The 20342-nt window shown below is 38.4% G+C and overlaps 1 protein-coding gene across 5 annotated transcripts; it reads left to right on the top strand.

Moving 5' to 3' along the window:
- LOC128772455 (transmembrane protein 202-like) lies at positions 1–17767 on the top strand. Of its 5 annotated transcripts, XM_053888863.1 has the most exons (6): positions 1–3696; positions 4004–4254; positions 4873–5019; positions 5603–5734; positions 6668–6798; positions 17142–17767. In XM_053888863.1, exons 2-6 carry the CDS (start codon positions 4164–4166, stop codon positions 17148–17150), a joined length of 510 nt encoding a protein of 169 aa, XP_053744838.1. In that variant the 5' UTR covers positions 1–3696; positions 4004–4163; the 3' UTR covers positions 17151–17767. The 5 variants fall into 5 exon arrangements, 4 of the variants coding, with proteins under 4 accessions (XP_053744838.1, XP_019297094.2, XP_053744837.1 ...); XM_019441549.2 differs by lacking the exon at positions 17142–17767 and having other exon boundaries at positions 1853–3696; positions 6668–7296; XM_053888862.1 differs by lacking the exons at positions 4873–5019; positions 17142–17767 and having other exon boundaries at positions 1859–3696; positions 6668–7296.
- Positions 17768–20342: the final 2575 nt, after the last annotated feature.

Raw genomic sequence — 20342 nt, 5'->3', positions numbered from 1 at the left:
TTTCCTCCATTTTTAAATCAGGTTATTTGTTTTCTTATTTCTTAGTTGTAAGAGTTCTTTGTATATTTTGGATAACAGTCCTTTATCAGATGTGTCATTTGCAAATATATTCTCCCAGTCTGAGGCTTGTCTTCACATATTTTTTGACCATGTCATTGCAGAGCAGAAGTTTTTAATTTTAATGAAGTCAGTTTATCAATTATTTCTTTTATGGCTTGTGTTTTTGGTGTTGTATTTAAAAAGTCATTGCCATACTCCAGTGTTACCTATTTTCTCCTATGTTTTCTTCTATGAGTTTTATAGTTTTGTGTTTTGTTTAGGTCTATAACCTATTTTGAGTTAACTTTTGGGAAGGGTGTTAGGTCTGCATCTAGATTCATTGTTTTGTATGTGGATGTCCAGGTTTCCAGCATCATTTGTTGAAAAAAACTATCTTTGCTCCATTGTATTGTCTTTGTCCTGTATCAAAGATCAGATGACCATATTTATGTGAGTCTATTTCTGGGTTCTCTGTTCTTTTCTGTTGATCTATTTGTCTATTCTTTCTCCAGTACCAACTGTCCTGATTACCATAGCTATATAGTAAGTTTTGAAGTTGGGTAGTGTCAGTCCTTTGACCTTGTTCTTTTCTTTCGATATTGTGTTGGCTATTCTAGGCGGGGTTTTTTTTGTCTTTTTTTTTTTTTTTTTGCCTGATATACACTAAAATCAGTTTGTTGGTGTCCACAAAATAACTCGCTGGGATTTTGATTGGGATTGTGTTGAATCTATAAATCAAGTTGGGAAGAACTGACATCTTGACAATACTGAGTCTTGCTACACAAGAACAAGGGATATCTTTCCATTTATTTAACCCTTTGGGTTTTTTTATTAGAGTTTTGTATTTTTCCTTATATAGATCTTGCACACATTTTGTTAGCTTTATACTCAAGTGTTTCATTTTGGGGAAATTATATTGTGTTTTTAATTTCAAATTCTACTCATTCATTACTGGCATATAGGAAAATGATTGACTTTTTTTTTTAAAGTAATCTCTACACCCATCGTGGGACTCAAACTCACAACCCTGAGATCAAGAGTTGCATGCTCTACTCACTAAGCCAGTGAGGCACCACATAAAATGATTGACTTTTGTATATTAACCTTTCTATAATCACTTATTGTTTCAAGAATTTTTGCTGTTGTTGTCAGTTCATTTGGACTCTCTACACAATCATGCCATTTGTAAACAAAGACAGTCTTATTTCTTCCTTCTCAATTTTTATACATTTTATTTCCTTTTCTTGTCTTATTACATCCCAGTATGATGTTGAAAATGAGTGGCGAGAAAGGACATTCTTAGCTTGTTCCTGATCTGAGCTTCTGTGAAATTCACAAGTACCTCTGAGTTTCCCCTCCTTAGGTGGGACAGGATGGGAGAGTGAGTATACCATGAAATGTTACGGCATGCTGGAGTTGAGTATTTCCTTCTCCCCAGATTGGTTAAGCTCTGATAAAACTCCAATAGTTTAGGTTCTGGTAAGACAGTTTCTCTTTAGGGAAGGCCTTGTTAAGATGAACAGAATGTTCTGGCATGTTTCAAAATGGTTCCTTTTCTCCTCCTTCTTCCAGAAGTGTAAGGGGACTTTTCTCTGATATTCACTGTGAAAACCTGATCAAGGTGGGCAGGAGGTAAAACTCACTAAATTGTAAGGATGTCCCTAAGATTGGATACCCCCAGAGTTTGTAATCTCTCAGATTTGTCCACCCTGAACCTCCAGCAATTCATCAACTACAGTTCAAATTCCTATCCTCATATTGGTTCTTGCAGGGGTTTATATACTAGTAAGTTGTGATTCTCTGTATTTGTCTTTCTATCTCTCCAATTTTGAGAGCCACAGTTTGCCGTATGATCTCATTTCTCTGACGAACCTAAGAAGAGTTGTTGATTTTTCAGTTTGCTTAGCTTTCTACTTGTTGTTATAATGGAGTGGCCACCTCCAAGTTCCTTGCATGCCACACTAGAAACTAGAAGTCCACTCTTTTTTTTTTTTTACCTTTTTTAGTTTCACTCAATCAATAAGCATTTCCTGAATCATTATATTCCAAGCAGTCTGCTAGACATTGAGTATACAGGGATAAGTCCTTGCTGCTGAAGTTCACAGACCAAAAGGAAGTATAGACAAATTACAATACTATGTATAAAGGTTATGAAAGAAGTAAGCACAAGCTGCTGCAGGATCACAAAGTCTGGGACTGAGGGTTGAATTCAGAGAAGGCTTCCCCAAAAGGGTTAGATTAAAGTGAATCCTGACTAATATTAACTCAGACAAAGATAAAGTGGGAAGTGTGATAGATACCATGTGCAAGGTAAATACCATTTGCACCATGTGCAAAGGAAGGACCAAGATGGGTTTAAGAAACTGCAAGAAAAATAAAGTTGTCTGGAGCACAAGATAACATGGAGGGAGAGAATGAGCCTAAACGTTACTCGGCTTTCTACTTCATGACAATAAGGACCATGTTCAGCAGGAAACAGATGGCTTGCTCAAACTAGTTAATAGGGAGAGTTAAGGAACTATTTATAAAGCCCCCTTTGAACTGAAAAGGATTTGGGGAAACCATCAGTGAAAAGTCATGACTCCTAAGCCTGATCACATAAGTGAAAGGAGCAGTTAACAGAACAGAAAGGGTGGCTCTATGGAGAAGGTTGCCTGTGAGGAGCTCTACTTTAGATAAAAGAACACAGACAACTCTCTGTAATCTGGTAAGGAGAGAACCATGGAATAAACACACAGATCTCTGGACCTCTGATCTTCTGCCCATATCTACCATTGGTTAAACCTAATCAGAGACTGGATGGCAAGGGAACCCATTGATGTAGTCCATATCAGTCAGCCTTCTTGAACAAGGACAAGGATGAAGAGTTGGATCCAAAGGGACATATGAAAGATATCCAACACATCACTACACCCTCAGTACCTAACACAACACCTGGCACAGAGGAGGTATTGAATGGTTGAATGAGGTCATATAGGAAGCAGAAGCCTAATCTTGCCGGGTTTAACTAATTCATGCTAAGAAATTAGGACTTTACCTCATAGCAGTGGAGTGCAATCAGAACAGAGGAGAGACACATCAGATTTGCATCTTAGAGGCAAATTTGTCAAGAATAAACTGAAGCCTTGTAGCAGAAGTAACAGGTAAAAGGCTGTTATAGCAATCTAGGACAGAGATGACAACAAGATGTTCTAAGAAAAAGGAAACAGAAAAACAAAATGGACTTGAAAGCATCAAAGAGTTGGGATTGGCAGGATATGGCATGATTGAATGGTGGGAAACAAGAAAAGGACATAGGAAGGGGGTGTAGGATGAAAAGAAAAGAGCTCTCGAAGACCTCTTGGGTTTGGTGTGTCTATAAGAAACCTGGATTTGTCAGGCAGTTTGCTAGGTGTTTGAAACTCAACAGATATCTGGATTGGAGGAAGGGACTGGACTAGATCTGGCAAATGAGGCAGAGACACTGTACACTTCCTGTTAGTTCTGTTTCCTGGGGTGGGGGAGGGGCAGGAAAGTGTGTTAGGTCAGAGTGGGTTAGGTTCTGTGGCAGTTGAGAAGAGCAATGAGCCAGAAACTAGGATGGAGAGAAGGGAAGGAAATGCCATGCCCTTACACAGGGTTTACAATTCCAGCATCCTGGGTTACCCAACATATAGGGTGAGAGAGCCTTTGTAAGCTAGGTTGTGGTGGGGTCCTTTTGCAGGAAGCAGCTTGTGTATGGCATGGGGGAAATGTCAAGGCAGGAGAGGCAGAGATCACTCCAACTTTTTTTTTAATGGGGGACAGTTAAAAAGGAATATATTTACAAGTTGTGGGAGGCTCTGGAGCAAAAGACCCTGACGTGTGGAGGGAGGAGGAGTTCCCATCCAGTAGAGGACCCAGGGTTTGTCTTTTCTGTGAGTGGAGATGGAGATGCCCGAGATGACATTCCTTTCATGATGTCCTCCTCCCTTCCCCACCACAGCCAATTCTCCCCTACCGCATGTACCACTTCTCTTCTATGTCACCACACCAGCGACAGCTTCTGGAGAGGACCCAAAGCTACATCCGCATGTTCTGTGCTGGCCTCATGGGCTTCATCTTTGTCCTGCTGATGTGCTTGTCCTTTACATTGGGTGCGGTTCATGGTAATGAAGGACAAGAAGAAACTCTTTGCGGGGCTCTGGACTGTGTGCCACCATGATCTCTGCTGGAGCCACGTGCCAAAAGCACCCTGTGAGTGCCTTCCAGAGCCTAGAGCCCCCTCCTTTGGTAGATCTGCTCAGATCCCCTACAGCTTGTCTCTCTCCCTTTCTCCTTCCCACAACTCTACCCCTTCTTTTCTCCCGATTCACAAGCATGTAAGGACAGCTCCTCCAAACAGGGTAAATTTATCCCAGTTTGTCTTCACTAGACTTCTCCAATGACTTCAAAGCCCCAGCTCCTTAATTCTTGGAAGCTAATGCCTAGTGACCTTGTTCTTTTTCCTTCCTCTGCACTCACAACTTCCCAGGGGGGAAAAATAGTAGTAATTTGCACCTTAATATGAAAGTTACCTCATAATATGCCTCTCAAGGTTATAATTTCAACTTTTCTCTCATTGTGGAATAAATTATTTCTTTCCTTGTTAAAGGAATTCCACATGTCAATGAGGAGATGGAAAGAGGGTCCTTACTGGTACCTGTGAGGCCACCCACTTGGTGGCTCCTTACTCTGACTCTATTAGATGTAAGACAAGTGCTAATTCTGTCCTCCTCTGCCCTTCAGTCCCTTCCCTAGACCCTGTCTAGCCTTATTAGAGGGCAGGTCACCTCTTCTCCAGCCAAGCCTCTCCTTTTCCACTTCTCCTGGCAGACTACCTCCAATACTCCAGGGCCTTCTTCCTCATCTCTGCCTTCATCATCCTCATTATCATTATACGGCTCAGCACCTTTCTCACCAAAGGGCCAGGAGACAAAACCCACATAGATCTGGGCATGTCCATCCTCTCTTTCATCTCAAGTACAAAATAATGAGGTTGGAAAAGTTTGTCCCTGGAGTCCCTGTACGTCTTCCCCTTCTGGGCCATTTCTCCTTATTTTACCAAGTCATTCCCTACCTCACGTGAACACTGCCATCATAGGACAGTGTCTCTTCCCATAGGGAAGAAAGCTTTTGGTAAACTTTTACTCCTTATGGGTCTATTGCCTTTAAAGGGGGGCTCTGAAGAAACTATGCCTAATCCAATGGAAACATCTCTAGAAGTTGTTATCTGATGGACTAGCAGAGGAGATATCATAGGCTGGAGGCCCTTGTGGCACTAAGACAAATTTCAATGTAGCTAGCTGGTACCTGTTCTAGTGGTCTTATTTATAGGCTCCAACTTAATAACCTTATTCCAGTCAAAGCAGAAGTTCTTCGTTCTCTCATTCTAGTTAATTGCCAAATGGGTCTTCCCATGACACTGCCATGTAATAGGCCTCCATGGCATAATTGAGATGGTTGAGGGTGACAAGGAAGTGCAAAGAGAGGGAAGAGGGTGGAATGGGAGGGATGGCAGAAGGAGGGTTATGATGGGGAGTGATAGCTTTCATTCTGATCCCAGGCACCTGCCTACTCCTCTGCCTCATTTTGTTCCTGATGCAAGTGAAATTGTACAGTAGGAACGTCTTGGAGCCCCATTTCCTATTAGCCTACAGCCTCAATTGGTGGGGCAGTATCTTCTACATGACAGTTGGTGAGTCAATCCTCCTGTTAAGCAGTGAAGGCACAGAAAAGAAATTTCTACATGGTTGGTCCCCTCTCTTTTGCTTTCTTTTGGTTGTATGTTTGACATATTAGAATCTCATAATTTGGAAGGGCTCTGTAAGAGTTATTTCTATGTCAGTGAACAATTCTTAATAGCAAGTCCCTCCAATTGAAAACTTTTTTTTTTTTCTAAAATGATACTTGTCCCTACACAGGTAGGAGTAAGATTCAGGAAGTAAAGAAGGAAAAGACATTAACTGAGCTATGAATAGTTCTTCTGTCCTTCCAGAAGACATCTCTTAAATTCCTCTCTCCTTTTATTATATTAAGTAACCTCTCCACCTTAATGGATCTCCAAAATAAAGCTTCAACATATGACATATGTTCCTCTGTAATATTACTAATATAAAGCAGAGATATAGGAGTTTTGCCTGTGTAACATTTCACCTTTAATCCTGCTAAGCCACATACTTATTTTTATTCATTAATTAACAATGGCCTCCAAACCATTGCATCACACACCCTATTAGTAAAACACTTTTCAGCAAGCATTCTGAAAAGACACATTTATTTATAAAATATGTACATGTATTATATCATTCATATATTTATTACAGTGTAAAATATACTCAAAAATGGAACTGAAAACAAAATTTGCTAAAAATGCAAAAATAAACTACTATTTTCTGCCTGTGCCCCAATGAATTGGCTTGCATACCCCTTGGGAAATACTGTACTACAGAAAAGCTGGGATCAATGTTTTGAATCTCAGCTCCCTAAAGATAATGAACAGGATATTCAGAAATGTATTGTAAAGCAAATTCTATTATAATTAAGCCAGTGCCTCAGGGGTGTTTGATGACTTAAGATTTTATCTATTACTAATCCACAATGCTGACCCTGACCTTTTCTTTTTCTCTAGGGTTCCTCTCTGGACTCAATCACATAAGTTCTCGGGCTACTTCTCCAGATCAAAATCTCCTTGTGATTCCTATAACAAGGACAAGAATAGGAAATATGGCTAGAGTAGACCGGGGGCTAACTGAAACAAATGTAGGTGTTTCTAAGTGGATGAATCAGGCACCAGAAAGGCAGTCAGGTTCAGTGGCACAATCAAGTGTCTACACAGAGAAAGGGACTCAGACAAAGACAGTAACCCAAAAAGTGCTAGGAAGTCAGGTTGAACCAGAGGTCCAGGCTGAGTCAGGGACCCACACAGAGCCAGAGATAGGAAATGAATCAGCAATAAAAGATGGGTTAATAACTACAAGGTTAGCTACTGAGATAGAACCAATTGACACAGTAGAGCCAAGGCCTGAGGCAGAGATAATTGGGAGTGTGGCTGATGATATGTCAAGCAATAGCCTTCAGGGTAATGAAAACAAAATGACCAAAAACTTGGAATTATGAGGACAGAGATTCAGCTGAGAAAAATGAGGATGACAGAACAAAAAATTAATCTTAGATACAAGGTAGTGAGAGCAAAGATTAAAAACAAACAAACAAACAAACAAACAAACAAACCCTAGAAGGCTTAAAGATGTTTTGTTGGGTCTGAAGTGTGGTAGGAGTATCAGAAGCAATTCTTTTTTTTTTTTTTTTTTTTACATTTTATTTATTTTTGAGAAACAGAGTGAGACAAAGCGTGAGCGGGGGAGGGGCAGAGAGCGAAGGAGACAGAATCTGAAGCAGGCTCCAGGCTCTGAGCAAGCAGTCAGCACAGAGCCTGATGCGGGGCTTGAACCCACAAACTGTGAGATCATGACCTGAGCCGAAGTTGGATGCTCAACCGACTGAGCCACCCAGGCGCCCCAGAAGTAATTCTGATATAATAGTATGACGATTCTTTTGAACCGCACCCCCCCCCCCCCCCCCGGATTATACCTCCTTCACGGAGCAAGTGGTATTATGGATGAAAGCAAGCCATTTGTATGGGTTAGGGCAAAGGCACCAATAATGTAAGGCTCACAAGGAAAGAAATGCAAAGCTTATTAAAGGAAGTTTCCATGTTAGTGTTGTGTGCTGTGGCTGGGAAAGGTTGGCAGGAGATGAGATGCCCAGGCCACCAAACCTTTCCAGATTTCCATGACCACACAATGGCACATCTCAGTGGGACTGAAAGAACTTTCAGTTTGGAAATTCAAACTCTCATTTTTGGTCCTTACTTCTTTAATTCATTAGGCTGACTTTTGGCAAGCATTTAACTTTCTCGGGCCTAACATCCTTCATTGACCAGCTAGACTCTGAGATTTCCTCTAGTGCTCTTTATGGCCACGAATGATAAACAATGGAGAAATTATTCCTTTGGCCATTGGCTCGTATGACCCCAGATTATTTTAGCAAGTAACTTAGTCTAGTCAGAGGAACTAAATTCAGTTCTCTACCTCCAAGGCTACTTTTGGCAACTCCTTATTTTTTTATTTAGATACCTCATTTAAAAATGTAGCTGAATCCCACTGTTTTTAACTATTTGGAAGAACTAGAAAGGAAGAAAAAAAGAGAAAGGCAAAAGGCCTGAGACTCTCTGACAGAGTCTACCACATAGACTCAGGGAATTTCAGTGAGGCCTTAAACAGTTTCACAAAAGAGATTGTGGCCTTTGAAACTGGAAGCTAGTTTTTTGGTTGGAAATATTAGTAGTTCACCATGAAAATCCACTCTTAACTCCTTAAATAGTTACTATTGCTGGCTGTTTGCACCTCTAGCTAGTCAGTCAAATTTTATGACCCTTAATTTTGTCATCTTTAAAAGTGGCTTCAATAAATGATACCATCTCCATTCCACATATTTTACTTTCTGGAACATTAGATAAGGAACCAGGAGAGAGAAGAAGATGAACAGGGCAGGAAGCATTAAAAGATATTCCTCCCAGCATAATGAATTAACAGATGCCTGCCTTAAAGTACAAATTCTCTAAGAGGATAGTTAAAATTTTGGCCATACTTTAATGTGTGTTACTTAAATCAACTGGATAATTACATAGCCAAATGTGACTAAGCAGATGCTTTGATAGATGACAGAGGAGGAAGAAGAAACTTTGCAAAGGGAAGGTGTAGTGGGGGGGGGGGAGAATTTTGTGAGCTTTCCGTCAGGATGAAGGGGCTGATTACCTGGGGGGCAGGCATACTGAAACAGTAAGAAGAAATGTGGGACACTGGTAAAGACAAACTTCATTTCCATTACAATTTTGTCTACAACCATGAAAGTATCCAACGTTTGACTGGTTTGGAAACCTGTAACCTGCATTTTCTTGTATTCATACCTGTCTTCCCATGCATCATCCATCCATCAAAAAATTATAAAAGAGTTATTGAACATGAATAAGTAGTTCACTGTGTAGAGGGGGATAGAGACAATAAGAGTAAAGGGTAAAAAACAGGTTTCTGGAATTCTCATGGCACACAGAAGTCTCAGCCCAATTCAGTCTAGGGGCTTAAAGGAAAGCCCCTGGAATTGGTAAAACATGAACGAGCTCAATCTGGAAAAAGAAAAATGATAACTAGAACTTGATCTAGGAGAAGAATCCCCGAACAAGTCTTTAGTGTAAAGCTGACTTTCCCAAAGGTTCTGTAAACCGAATAATATTACAGCAGCCTGTTATTAAAAGGTAGAAAGGAAAAACAAAATTTAATCAGCCATTTTTGTTCGTGGGACTCTAGCCTCTTGTCATAAATGCTTGGCTTTCCTTTCTCCTTTCTTTCCTCTGTCCTCTTTTACTTTTTGCTACTCCATTCTTTTTTTGAGTAATAACCATTCCTTTCCACATTTTCTTACACATGGAAATTTCACCTTTTTTCAAACTTTATACCCAATATCACCTCTGGGTTTTCTTAAGGGCTCAGCTAATTATTTGAAAACCTTGTATAAAACTCTAGGTTTTAGAAAAGGTCCATCATCTAGCTTTAAAGGAAGGGTTTATTTCTTTTTCTGTTACATTTGCTTTTTGGAGTATTTTGAAAAGCTGTTCTGTAAGTTCTTCTTCTGAGAGTAGATGAAAACAACAGTATTAAACACAGTATTAACCTGTGATGCTTTTCTTTCTCATCCTTCTGTTGTGGGAAAGTGCTATAGTTCTTCTACCCCTAGAGAAGGTATTTGCTCCACCACTCTCCTCTTAGGACCCTCCTGAGTGGCTAAGCTAGCTCAAAGAGCCTGACTTTGCAGTAGGGTCTAAGGCAGAGACAGTCCTGATGCCTCATTCCAGAGTATCAGTGGTTCCATTCTTCTCTTCCCCCTCACTGTCCCAATTTACTAACAGAACTAAATTAAAAATTTTAGTGTCATGAATAAAAACAATATAGTCAACATTCAAAAAATCAACATCTAAATTAAAAATTAGCCATCTAACCAGTAGAAAAATGTAGCAATAAAGCTTATAATAATAAAGAAAATACATAAGAATAAACACAAATGTGAAGGATCTATGTGAAGAAAACTAGAGTTTTCTTATAAGAACAGAAAACTTATTTAAATAGTAACATACCACCTAATTAGTCACATTCCAGCCGCCTCTATAGCTAGAGATGATCATATTACATATTTGTGGCTGATGAGACATCAGAGGAAATATGTTGTGGAGTTACAGAGAATATGTATTTGCTTTACAAACACTCCTGGCACTTCTCCCAGTTTTTTCATTTTGCCTTAAATGATAGTGTGATGGCTAGAGCTGGAGCAGGTCATATTAGAAACACGAAGAGACAAGCATGAAGTCAGAAGCCAGCATCTGAGGATGGCATAGCAGAAATGTAGAAAAAAGCTTAAGTCCTTAATGACATTGTTGAGCTGGTGAAACAATGCCAAGAATGACCTCCTTCCAGAATTCTTGTTATATGAAAAAAATAAAGCCTTAATTTTAAAGACAGTGTTAGTTTTCTATTATAGGCAGCTACATACTTTTCTAGCAAATACAAAGTATAAATACTACAAAACATAAATATAAAATCAGGTGGTAGAAGAGAAGAAAAGTGAGGAGAAATACTCTAGTGCTGATTTAATTATTCTCATAATAGGAAATCATTGGACCCATCTATAGAAAGAGAGAATTAAAGGTATAAAGTTATCATTATAAATGTATTCAACAGAAAAAATGCAAACTTTCCAACTTACTTTAAGAAATACAAACACAAAAAGTGAAGGAAGCACAGACCACATTTTGAAGAAAATTAAATCTATAAAAGAAGTGTATCTGAAAATAATGATATGCTCAAAAACCAAATAACTCATTAATGAGTGCGAATACTTAATATTTAACTAATAAAAACTATGTGTTTCAGATTGAACCACAAAACAAAATCTGAGGTTATATACAAAATGTATACCCCAAGCAAAGTGATTCAGAGGATTTTAAAATAGAAGGATGAACAATGAACATGTAGAAAAAAATTCAGAAAATAACATCATTTACAGTAATTGCTCAAAGAAAAATGAAATACATAGGTATAAACCTAACAAAACATGATCTGTATGCTGAAAATTATAAAACACTGATGAAAAAAATCCATGAAAGTCTAAATGAATGGGAGACATACCTTGTTTGTAGATTAGGAGACTCAACAGAATAAAGATGGGGGTCATTCTCCCCAGATTGAGCTGTAGGTTTAAGGCAATTCCTATCAAAACCCCAGCAAGGATTTTTGGTGACATAGATAAACTTCTTCTGAAATTTATATGGAAAGTCACAGGCCCTAAAAACCTAAAACCTGTAAAAAGAAAAACTGGGAGGACTCACTGTACCCAATACTAAGGCTTGCTATAGAGCTGCATAATAAAGACAATGTATTGGTGAAGGAATAGATACATAGATCAGTGAGACAGAATGGATACCACGCAAATATGCTCAACTGAAACACAAAGACAACATAGTGGAGGAAGGATAACCTTTTCAACAAATGGTGCAGGACATTTGGACACCCCATAGCTATAAATATGAATGCCAACCTAAACCACACACCTGGTCCACAAATTAACTGAAGATAGATCATGGACTTAAATGCAAACCAGACTTATGAAACTTTTAGGATAGACACGAGGAGAAAATTTTCCGGACCTAGGTCTAGGTAAAGAATTCGTGGATATGACACCAAAGGAATCAATGAAAGGGAAAAGTTGATAAATTGGAACTCATGAAAATTAAAAACTTTGGCTCTATGGAAGACCCCGTTAAGAAGAAAAAATCTCCTAGATGACTGAGAGAACATATTTTCAAGCCATGTATCTCACAAAGGACTAGTATCTAGAATATAGAACGCTTAAAATTCAATAATTAAAAGGGGCACCTGGGTGGCTCAGTCGGTTGAGCGTCCGACTTCGGCTCAGGTCACGATCTCGCGGTCCGTGAGTTCGAGCCCCGTGTCAGGCTCTGGGCTGATGGCTCAGAGCCTGGAGCCTGCTTCCATTCTGTGTCTCCCTCTCTCTCTGCCCCTCCCCCGTTCATGCTCTGTCTCTCTCTGTCTCAAAAATAAATAAATGTTAAAAAAATTAAAAAAAAATTCAATAAAAAAGACACACAAATGGAACCATTCAATTAGCAAATGTGCAAGATGCATGAACATGCACTTTACCATTGAGGATATACAGAAAGCAAATAAGCACATGAAAAGATATCAAGCATCATTAGACATTAGAAGAAAGTAAGTTAAAAAACCATTGTGATGGGGTGCCTGGGTGGCTCAGTCAAGTGTCCAACTCTTGATTTTGGCTCAGGTCATAATCACAAGATCATGGTATTGAGCCCTGCACAATGCTCCATGCTCCACACTGAGCATGAAGCCTGCTTGAGATTCTCTCTCTCTCTCTCTCTCTCTCTCTCTCTCTGTCCCTCTCCCCTGCTTGAGCTCTCTCTGTCTCTCTAAAAAAAGTGGGGTGGGGCACCTGGGTGGCTTAGTTGGTTAAGCATCTGACTTCGGCTCAGGTCATGATCTCACAGCTTTTGAGTTCAAGCCCCACATTGGGCTCTTTACTGACAGCTCAGAGCCTGGAGCCTGATTCGGATTCTGTGTCTCCTCATTCTGCTCCTTCCCTTCTCATGGCCTCTCTCTCCTTTAAAAATAAACATTAAAATAAATAAATAAATAAATAATTTTTTAATATTAATTTTTTTTAAAAAACACCGTGCTATATCACTGCACATCTATTTAGAATGGCTAAAATAAAAGAGTAATGCTCCCAAATGCTACTGAGAATGTTGAGAAATCAGATCACACATATATTGCTGGTGAGAAGGTAAAGTGGTGCAATCATTCTGGAAAAGAGTCTGGTAGCATCTCATAAAATTAAACATACGATTACCGTATGACCCAGCAATTGTGTTCCAGGACATTTATTCTAAAGATACAAAAACTTATATTCACACAAAAAACACATACAGGAATGGCTATGGCAGCTTTTTTTATAATAGCCCCAAACTAGAAGCAACAAACGTAAATGTGAATGGTTAAGCTGTGGTCTATAAATACCATGGAATATTACTCAGCAGTAAAAAGGAACAAACTATTGATATGACAGTTCAGTCTCATGAACATGAGATCATGAACTGAGCCAAAACCAAGAACTGGACACTTAACCAACTGAGCCATCCAGGCGCCCCAGACTTTGTTTTTACAGATAGATCGTTTAAAAATTCAAGTTAACAGGGGCACCTGGGTGGCTCAGTCGGTTTAAGCGTCCAACTTTGGCTCATGATCTCATGGTTCGTGAGTTCAAGCCCTGCATTGGGCTCTGTGCTGACAGCTCAGAGCCTGGAGCCTGCTGCAGATTCTGTGTCTCCTTCTCTCTCTGCCCCTCCCCCCGCTCGCACTCTGTCTCTCACTTTCTCTCAAAAATAAAAATAAACATTAAAAAAAAATTTAATTCAAGTTAATGATCCATTATAGTGGAAAGAGCATTGCCCTAAAAGTTAGGCAATTGCAATTCTAGTGCCAACTCTGCTGTTGGTCACTTAGGGAACAGGCAAGTGAGTTTACTCTGTTGAGCTTCAGGTTCTCCTTTTATAAAATGAAGGACTTCTTAAAGTCCCTGCCAGCTCTAAACCTAGTCAATTCTACTTGTTTGAACATTCAGAGGAACCAAGTACATATTATACAGATTCTAATTTCTAATTCTTTTGCAGTTTAAGAGAGATTACGCAGGCCCCTGGGTAGTTCAGTTGGTTAAGCATCTGACTTCGGCTCAGGTCATGATCTCACTGTTTGTGAGTTCAAGCCCTGTGTTGGGCTCTGCTTGGACATCTCAGAGCCTGGAGCCTGCTTTGGATTCTGTGCGTGTGTGTGTGTGTGTGTGTGTGTGTGTGTGCGCGTGCCCTCTCTGGCTCACTCTCTCTCTCTCTCAAATAAACATTAAAAAGTTCTTTTTTTAAAAAAAAGAGATTATGCATGTGGAGCTCTGTCATCTCAGAAGAAAGGTTCTACATGGTGTCCATAGAACTTGTGTGCTATCACTGTAATGGCAACTTTGAAAAAACCTCTCTGGAGAAAGTAGTGACAAAAAGCCGTAAAGCCTCTTTGTTTACTAGTGGTAAATGGGTATGCTGGTAGCCACCCCCAAAAACTGTTTTGGCTCTGACTCTAGGTTTGGTAGGATATTGCAAACTACATCGTACTTATGCCAGCTTTTTAAGAGTATAAATAATTACCTTTTTATAACTAAAACAATAAATATGTATATGACATAAGTATATGACAGTTCGGTCTCACAAACTGTGAGATCATGAGCCAAAATCAAGAATTGGACACTTAACTGACTGAGCCACCCAGGCGCCCCTCGTGTTTTTTAGTTTTGTGCATTTACTCTCCAATGTCTTGACCTCATTCCTTCCATGCAACTGTCAATCTCTCCTGTGCCTAGGTTTCCCAAAAGAAGCCCAATACATTTCTCTAATCCTGTACTATTTCTACCCACTTCCGAATTCAGCTCCTTCTTTCAGTTGCTCTGGGTGGACAAGTATCTAACACTGGCTTGTTCTCTCACTTGGCTCAGGGAACATGGTCTTGGCAGCCTGTTCCTACTATGACTCAAAGGCTCACAATTTCACCAAAGCTCAGATTTCCACAGAGATTTTGGTCCATTATTTAAAATTCTCGTATGATCTAGTTTTGTTCTGATTGTCTTTCTCTAATTAACTCAATCCTAGAGTATTTCCTAATCCATAGTTTCCCTCTGCACCCCATACCCTTTTCTCTCTCCCCCACCTCCACACCCAAATTCAACTTCTTTGACCCCCGCGTCTACACTGTTTTAATGACATTCCTACCTATCATGTTACTATTTAAAAAATTTCATATACATTGAATAACAACCACTGTTTATTGAGTGCTTACTATGTGCCAGCACCTCTATTAAGCATTTTACATATAATATGCCAATCTTACACACTCTTGTGAGATAAGTTCTATCAGTTCCTCCACTTTCCAGATGAGAGCCAGAAAGATCAAGTGACCTACCAAAGTACAGAGCTCGTTAGGTGGTGACCCAGGATTTGAAACCAGACACTTAAAACATTTTTTTAAATTCCATATAATTAACACATGTTATATTGGTTGCAGGTGTACAATATAGTGATCTAACAATCCTATACATGACTCTGTGCTCATCATGAGTGTGCTCTTAATCCCCTTCACCTGTTTCACCCATCCCTCCCCCACCTCCCCTCTGCTAATCATCTCTGTTCTCTATCATTAAGAATCTGTTTTTGTCTCTTTTTTTTTGTTTGTGAAACCAAACACTTTGATTCTGGAGCCTCTACTATATTGTTTCCCATAGAAACATGGATTAAAGTAAAAAGCAGGAGATTAAGAAGAAAGAGATGAGGGTTTTCAGTTTTTTTGACACTGAGCTAATAATATCACTTTGGACAGATCATGATCTTTCTGATTTTCTCATTCGTAAAAAAAAAGAGAGAGAGAGAGAGAGAGAGATTGAAATAGAGATAACGAGACTCTCATTTCATAATATTCTGTGATCCTGTTGTGTGAAAAATGTATTTTTGGATTTTATTTTTTCTTGCCATTGCATGGAAAGGTTTTGGAATTTTGCCATTCTCCCATATTTTCATTTTTATTCCAGAACTAACTCACATAACAACAGTGAAACACAGGTGTGTGTTCTATCTCTATTTCTATAAAACAGAATGTTATTTGGGTAGGATAAAATTTTAGAAAATTTTAAATCTCATCCCTATTTATCTGGCATTTTAAGATCTGATCTCTCCATGGTGGCATTAGATATTTACAGGTGGAAAATCATTGTGGCTTTGCCCATGAAATCAGTGTTTATTTGGTACATATCATATAGTTTCCACAGCTATAACAATTGGTTATTACATGTTCATCTTTGAAACATCAATCTATCTTCTTATCTTTTTCTGATCCCATGTTCCTATTTATTTCTTGAATTTATTTTTCTTTACGTTTATCAAGTCTAAATCCAGTTTAATTTTAAGAATTAAGATTGAATTAGGGGCGTCTGGTTGGCTCAGTTGGTAGAACATGTGAACTCTTGATCTCGGGGTAGTAGGTTCAGGTCCCACGTAGGGCATAGAGCTTACTTAAAAAAAAAAAATCAGAATAATTAAGATTGAATTAGCAATTTTAATGGCTCCAGAAGTAGAACTCCTTATTCTTTTAAGCTGAAATATGTTGAGAAGATCAGCAAGGTCAAGGAGAGAGGGCAGGTGGGGATAAAAGAGTAAAGCCCTTTTGCAAATAGGCACACTTCCACAAGCTGAAAGCAGGTCTTTCAATCTCAGTAGGTCTTCAGTCCCTCTGTGTTTGTTCATTACCTTTTTTATTCTTTGGAAAACATTTTAACTACCGTTATAATTATTTTGACATTGCGTATTTTGCCTCCTCTTTTTTTTGGAGAAGTCAGTAGTAAAGGAGGAATTTAACTTTTAAAATGACCTGTTATATAAACTTATTGCGGGAGTATAAAAAAACAGGCTTAATTAAGAAAAGAAAAATTATTTTAACTGAAATGTAATGGTTATAGAACTCTGTAAATCTATTAAAAATAATTGAGTCATACACTTAAAATGGGTGAATTTTATAGTATGTAAATAAAATTTTACAATATGTGAATGAAAAATCCTCTTAGCCTTCTTTCTGCCCATACAAATGTACATACACTGTATAACTATTGTCTAATACTGGTTTTAACTTCCTTTTTCTCCTGTTTATTCAGATATCATGACCATCTTTCCAGATCAAATATTTCTCTATAGTATCATTTTAAGTGGTTAGCATAGTTTTTGATTTTATTATAATTCGTTTTACCAACTAATTCCCTTAACACTTTTGGAGCTAGACTTTGATACTAATTTCCTTAGGTTAATTTACTAGAAAAAAAATGTTGCTGGATCAAAGGATATGATCACTGAAGTCAAACTTTCACTTTTGCAGACGACATGATACTCTACATGGAAAACCCGACAGACTCCACCAAAAGTCAGCTAGAACTGATACATAAATTCAGCAAAGTCGCAGGGTACAAAATTAATGTACAGAAATTGGTTGCATTTTTATACACCAGTAATGAAGCAACAGAAAGAGAAATAAAGAAAGTGACCCCATTCACAATTGCACCAAGAATCATAAAATACCTAGGAATAAACCTAACCAAAGATGTAAAAGATCGCTATACTGAAAACTATAGAAAGCTTATGAAAGAAATTGAAGAAGATACAAAGAAATGGAAAAACATTCCATGCTCATGGACTGGAAGAATAAATATTGTTAAAATGTCAATACTACCCAAAGCAATCTACACATTCAATGCAATCCCAATCAAAATTGCACCAGCATTCTTCTCAAAGCTAGAACAAACATCCGACTTCGGCTCAGGTCGTGATCTCACTGTCCGTGTGTTGGAGCCCCGCGGTGGGCTCTGTGTGGACAAGCGTGGAGCCTGGAGCCTGCTTTGGATTCTGTGTCTCCCTCTCTCTCTGCCCCTCCCCTGCTCACGTTCTGTCTTTCTCTCTCTCTCAAAAATAAATAAAAATTAAAATAATTTAAAAAAAATAATTTGACCATTTTAAGGTTTTTTTTTTTCTTGCTTATAAACTGCCCTCTGGAAAAGCTGTACTAATTTGTACTCTTATGAGTCATCGTTCTGTTCCTGCTGCTCCTCTCAAAACTCAGAGTTTTATAAAATCTATATACCATTTTGACAGGTGAAAGTTGTATATTGTTATTAATTTCCATTTCATTTACTAATAAAGTTGCACTTTTTTGTTATTTATTGGACATTTGCATATTAGTTTACGTCTCTCTCTACCCCCCAAACACACAAAGCATGTGTATTATTAATTCATGAGATTTTAGAATACATTAAAGATAAATAACCTTTTGTCATACACGTTGTGAAGATTTTCTCCATTTTGTCTTTTATTTATGATTTTTTTTTAACAGAAGGAAGCTTCAAATTAGTCACATCTATTCGTCTTTTGCTTTAGAGATTTGCCTTTGGTGCTATCCTTGATAATGCTTTTCCCACTCCCAGATGATTAAATATTCACCAATATTTCTTGAACCAATTTTATATTTTCTTTCCTTTATTTAAATATATATCTGGATTTTATTTTGATATATGACATCGGGTTAAGGTCTAACTTGGTAGAAAGAACAAATGGGCAAAACAAGTTAGATCTTTACCTTTTTTACTGTATGTCTTCTAACCATTAAAAACTAAGTTGTATATGTAGTCTATAGACATAAACATGATAGGAACAGTCTCTGACCTCACGTAACTTATCAACTCAGAGAGGACAGACATTATACAAGTGTGGGGAGTGCTATGAAGAGGTGCTAAATTCTATGGTGGGGTACAGTAGGTGGAATCTAATTGGTTATTCTGGTACCTACTGAACAACTAAAAGGAGACCTTTTGGAGATGAAGGAGAATTCAATTAAAAAACAAGAACAAAAACAAAAACAAACCAGTAACAACAAACACTTATCTCAGAGTATCTGTAGGTCAGAATCTGGGTGTGGCTTAGCTGGGTCTGGTCTCAGGATCTCTCGCAAGGATGAAGCAAGGCGTTAGCCAGGGCTTCAGTCTCACAGGAATGCTTGATTGCAGGAAGATTCACGTTCAAGTGTGCATACGTGGTTGCTGGCAGGATTTAGCTCCTCATGGTACTTTTGAACCAAGGCTTTCAGTTCCTCGCTAAGGATTCAGTTCTTCACAGTTCCTTACTGTTGGCTGGGGACCCCCTCAGTTCCCTGGCATATAAGTATTGGAGAATTCAATTTTGTCCTGGGGTGGGCACTTCAGCTTGGACACATTAATTTGTAAAGAGTATTAATGTGGAGTAAAAATTAGCACGGCATTTGTATTCCCAGTTCCTGACCGAGCACTAAAGCGAATGTGTGAATACTCTGAATTTTCCGGTTGGTACACACTCCAGGCCTGTATATAAATTAATTTGTGAGTGAATTAAGCATTTACAAAGAATTAATTGCATGTTGAAGAGGACAAACACATAATTCTGTATAGGAGAGGAATGTCAGGAAAAGTTTAAGACGATTAGAACGGGCAGTAGTTGTAATGACTTATGAACTTGAGTTTCTCTTTCAACCACATCATGGCTATAGCTTCAAATTATTTTTCATTCTCTCCCTCTATTACCATTACAGACCATATACTGTGCCTATACTCCCCTGGAGTTACACAATGTGGCAGCCCTGAACTCAGCCACAGAAGCATGAATATATTCGATTATTTTATTTTTTGATCTAATGCTGCGGGTTTTATTTTTAAACTCAGGAAATTTAATTTTTAAATGTGATTTAATCATTGGTAGATATTTACAAAAATTCTGAAACTAGAATTTGACTGTCCAATCTTAGACTTTGAAAGTTATAGTGTTAGCCTAGTGCATATATCCTCAACTGAGTCAATATTTGCCCCTAAGGGGGCTAAAATTGGTTCTGGGGGTGTGTGTCAAAAAAAAGTCCTCTTTTTCTGTATAAAGCACAGGTATACATACAGTACATAGATACACAGTCTATCTGTGGTAGTAAAATTTCATTGGGGGGAAGTGATTAAGATGGAAAGGTTTAAAAAGGTTCCTTAGGGACTGATAATGAAAAAAAAAAAAAAGGTTGAGAAATACTGCCCTTGTGCTAAGCTTAAAAGACAGCTGTTAAATGAGCTGTCTTGCATTAGATTATTTCCTGTATCATTTCCTGTATTACACTGTCAGCTTCTTAAGGATAGGAAGTGTAACTTGTTTTGTATTTTTTCAATAACACCCACTACAATGGTTTACGTTCACCTGCATTCAGTAAATGCATATTTCATTGAATTAATATGGAACACATCTTACCCTCCTTGTATTCATCCTACTGTCCCATATAACCTAAATGAAATGATCAAAATTAGTTTAGTAAAGCAAGCAACCTGACATAGTCTCCTTCACAAAAATCCTAGGAAAATAATGAGAAGCTTTATTAAAAGAGTGAAAAATCTTCAAAGTAGCATAGTAAGAGAAGCACCGACTCTGGAAACAGAAAGATGAATCAGGGCTTTGATTTCTAGCTCTATCACTCAAGCCGTGGAGTCTTTAGTCAAGTTACCCAAGGAGGAAGGAAAAAGAGAAT

This window comes from Panthera pardus, unplaced genomic scaffold, assembly GCF_024362965.1.
Source record: "Panthera pardus isolate Hobbes unplaced genomic scaffold, ASM2436296v1 HiC_scaffold_24, whole genome shotgun sequence".
Classification (NCBI taxonomy): domain Eukaryota; kingdom Metazoa; phylum Chordata; class Mammalia; order Carnivora; family Felidae; genus Panthera; species Panthera pardus.
This window is presented reverse-complemented; position numbering and strand designations above follow the sequence as displayed.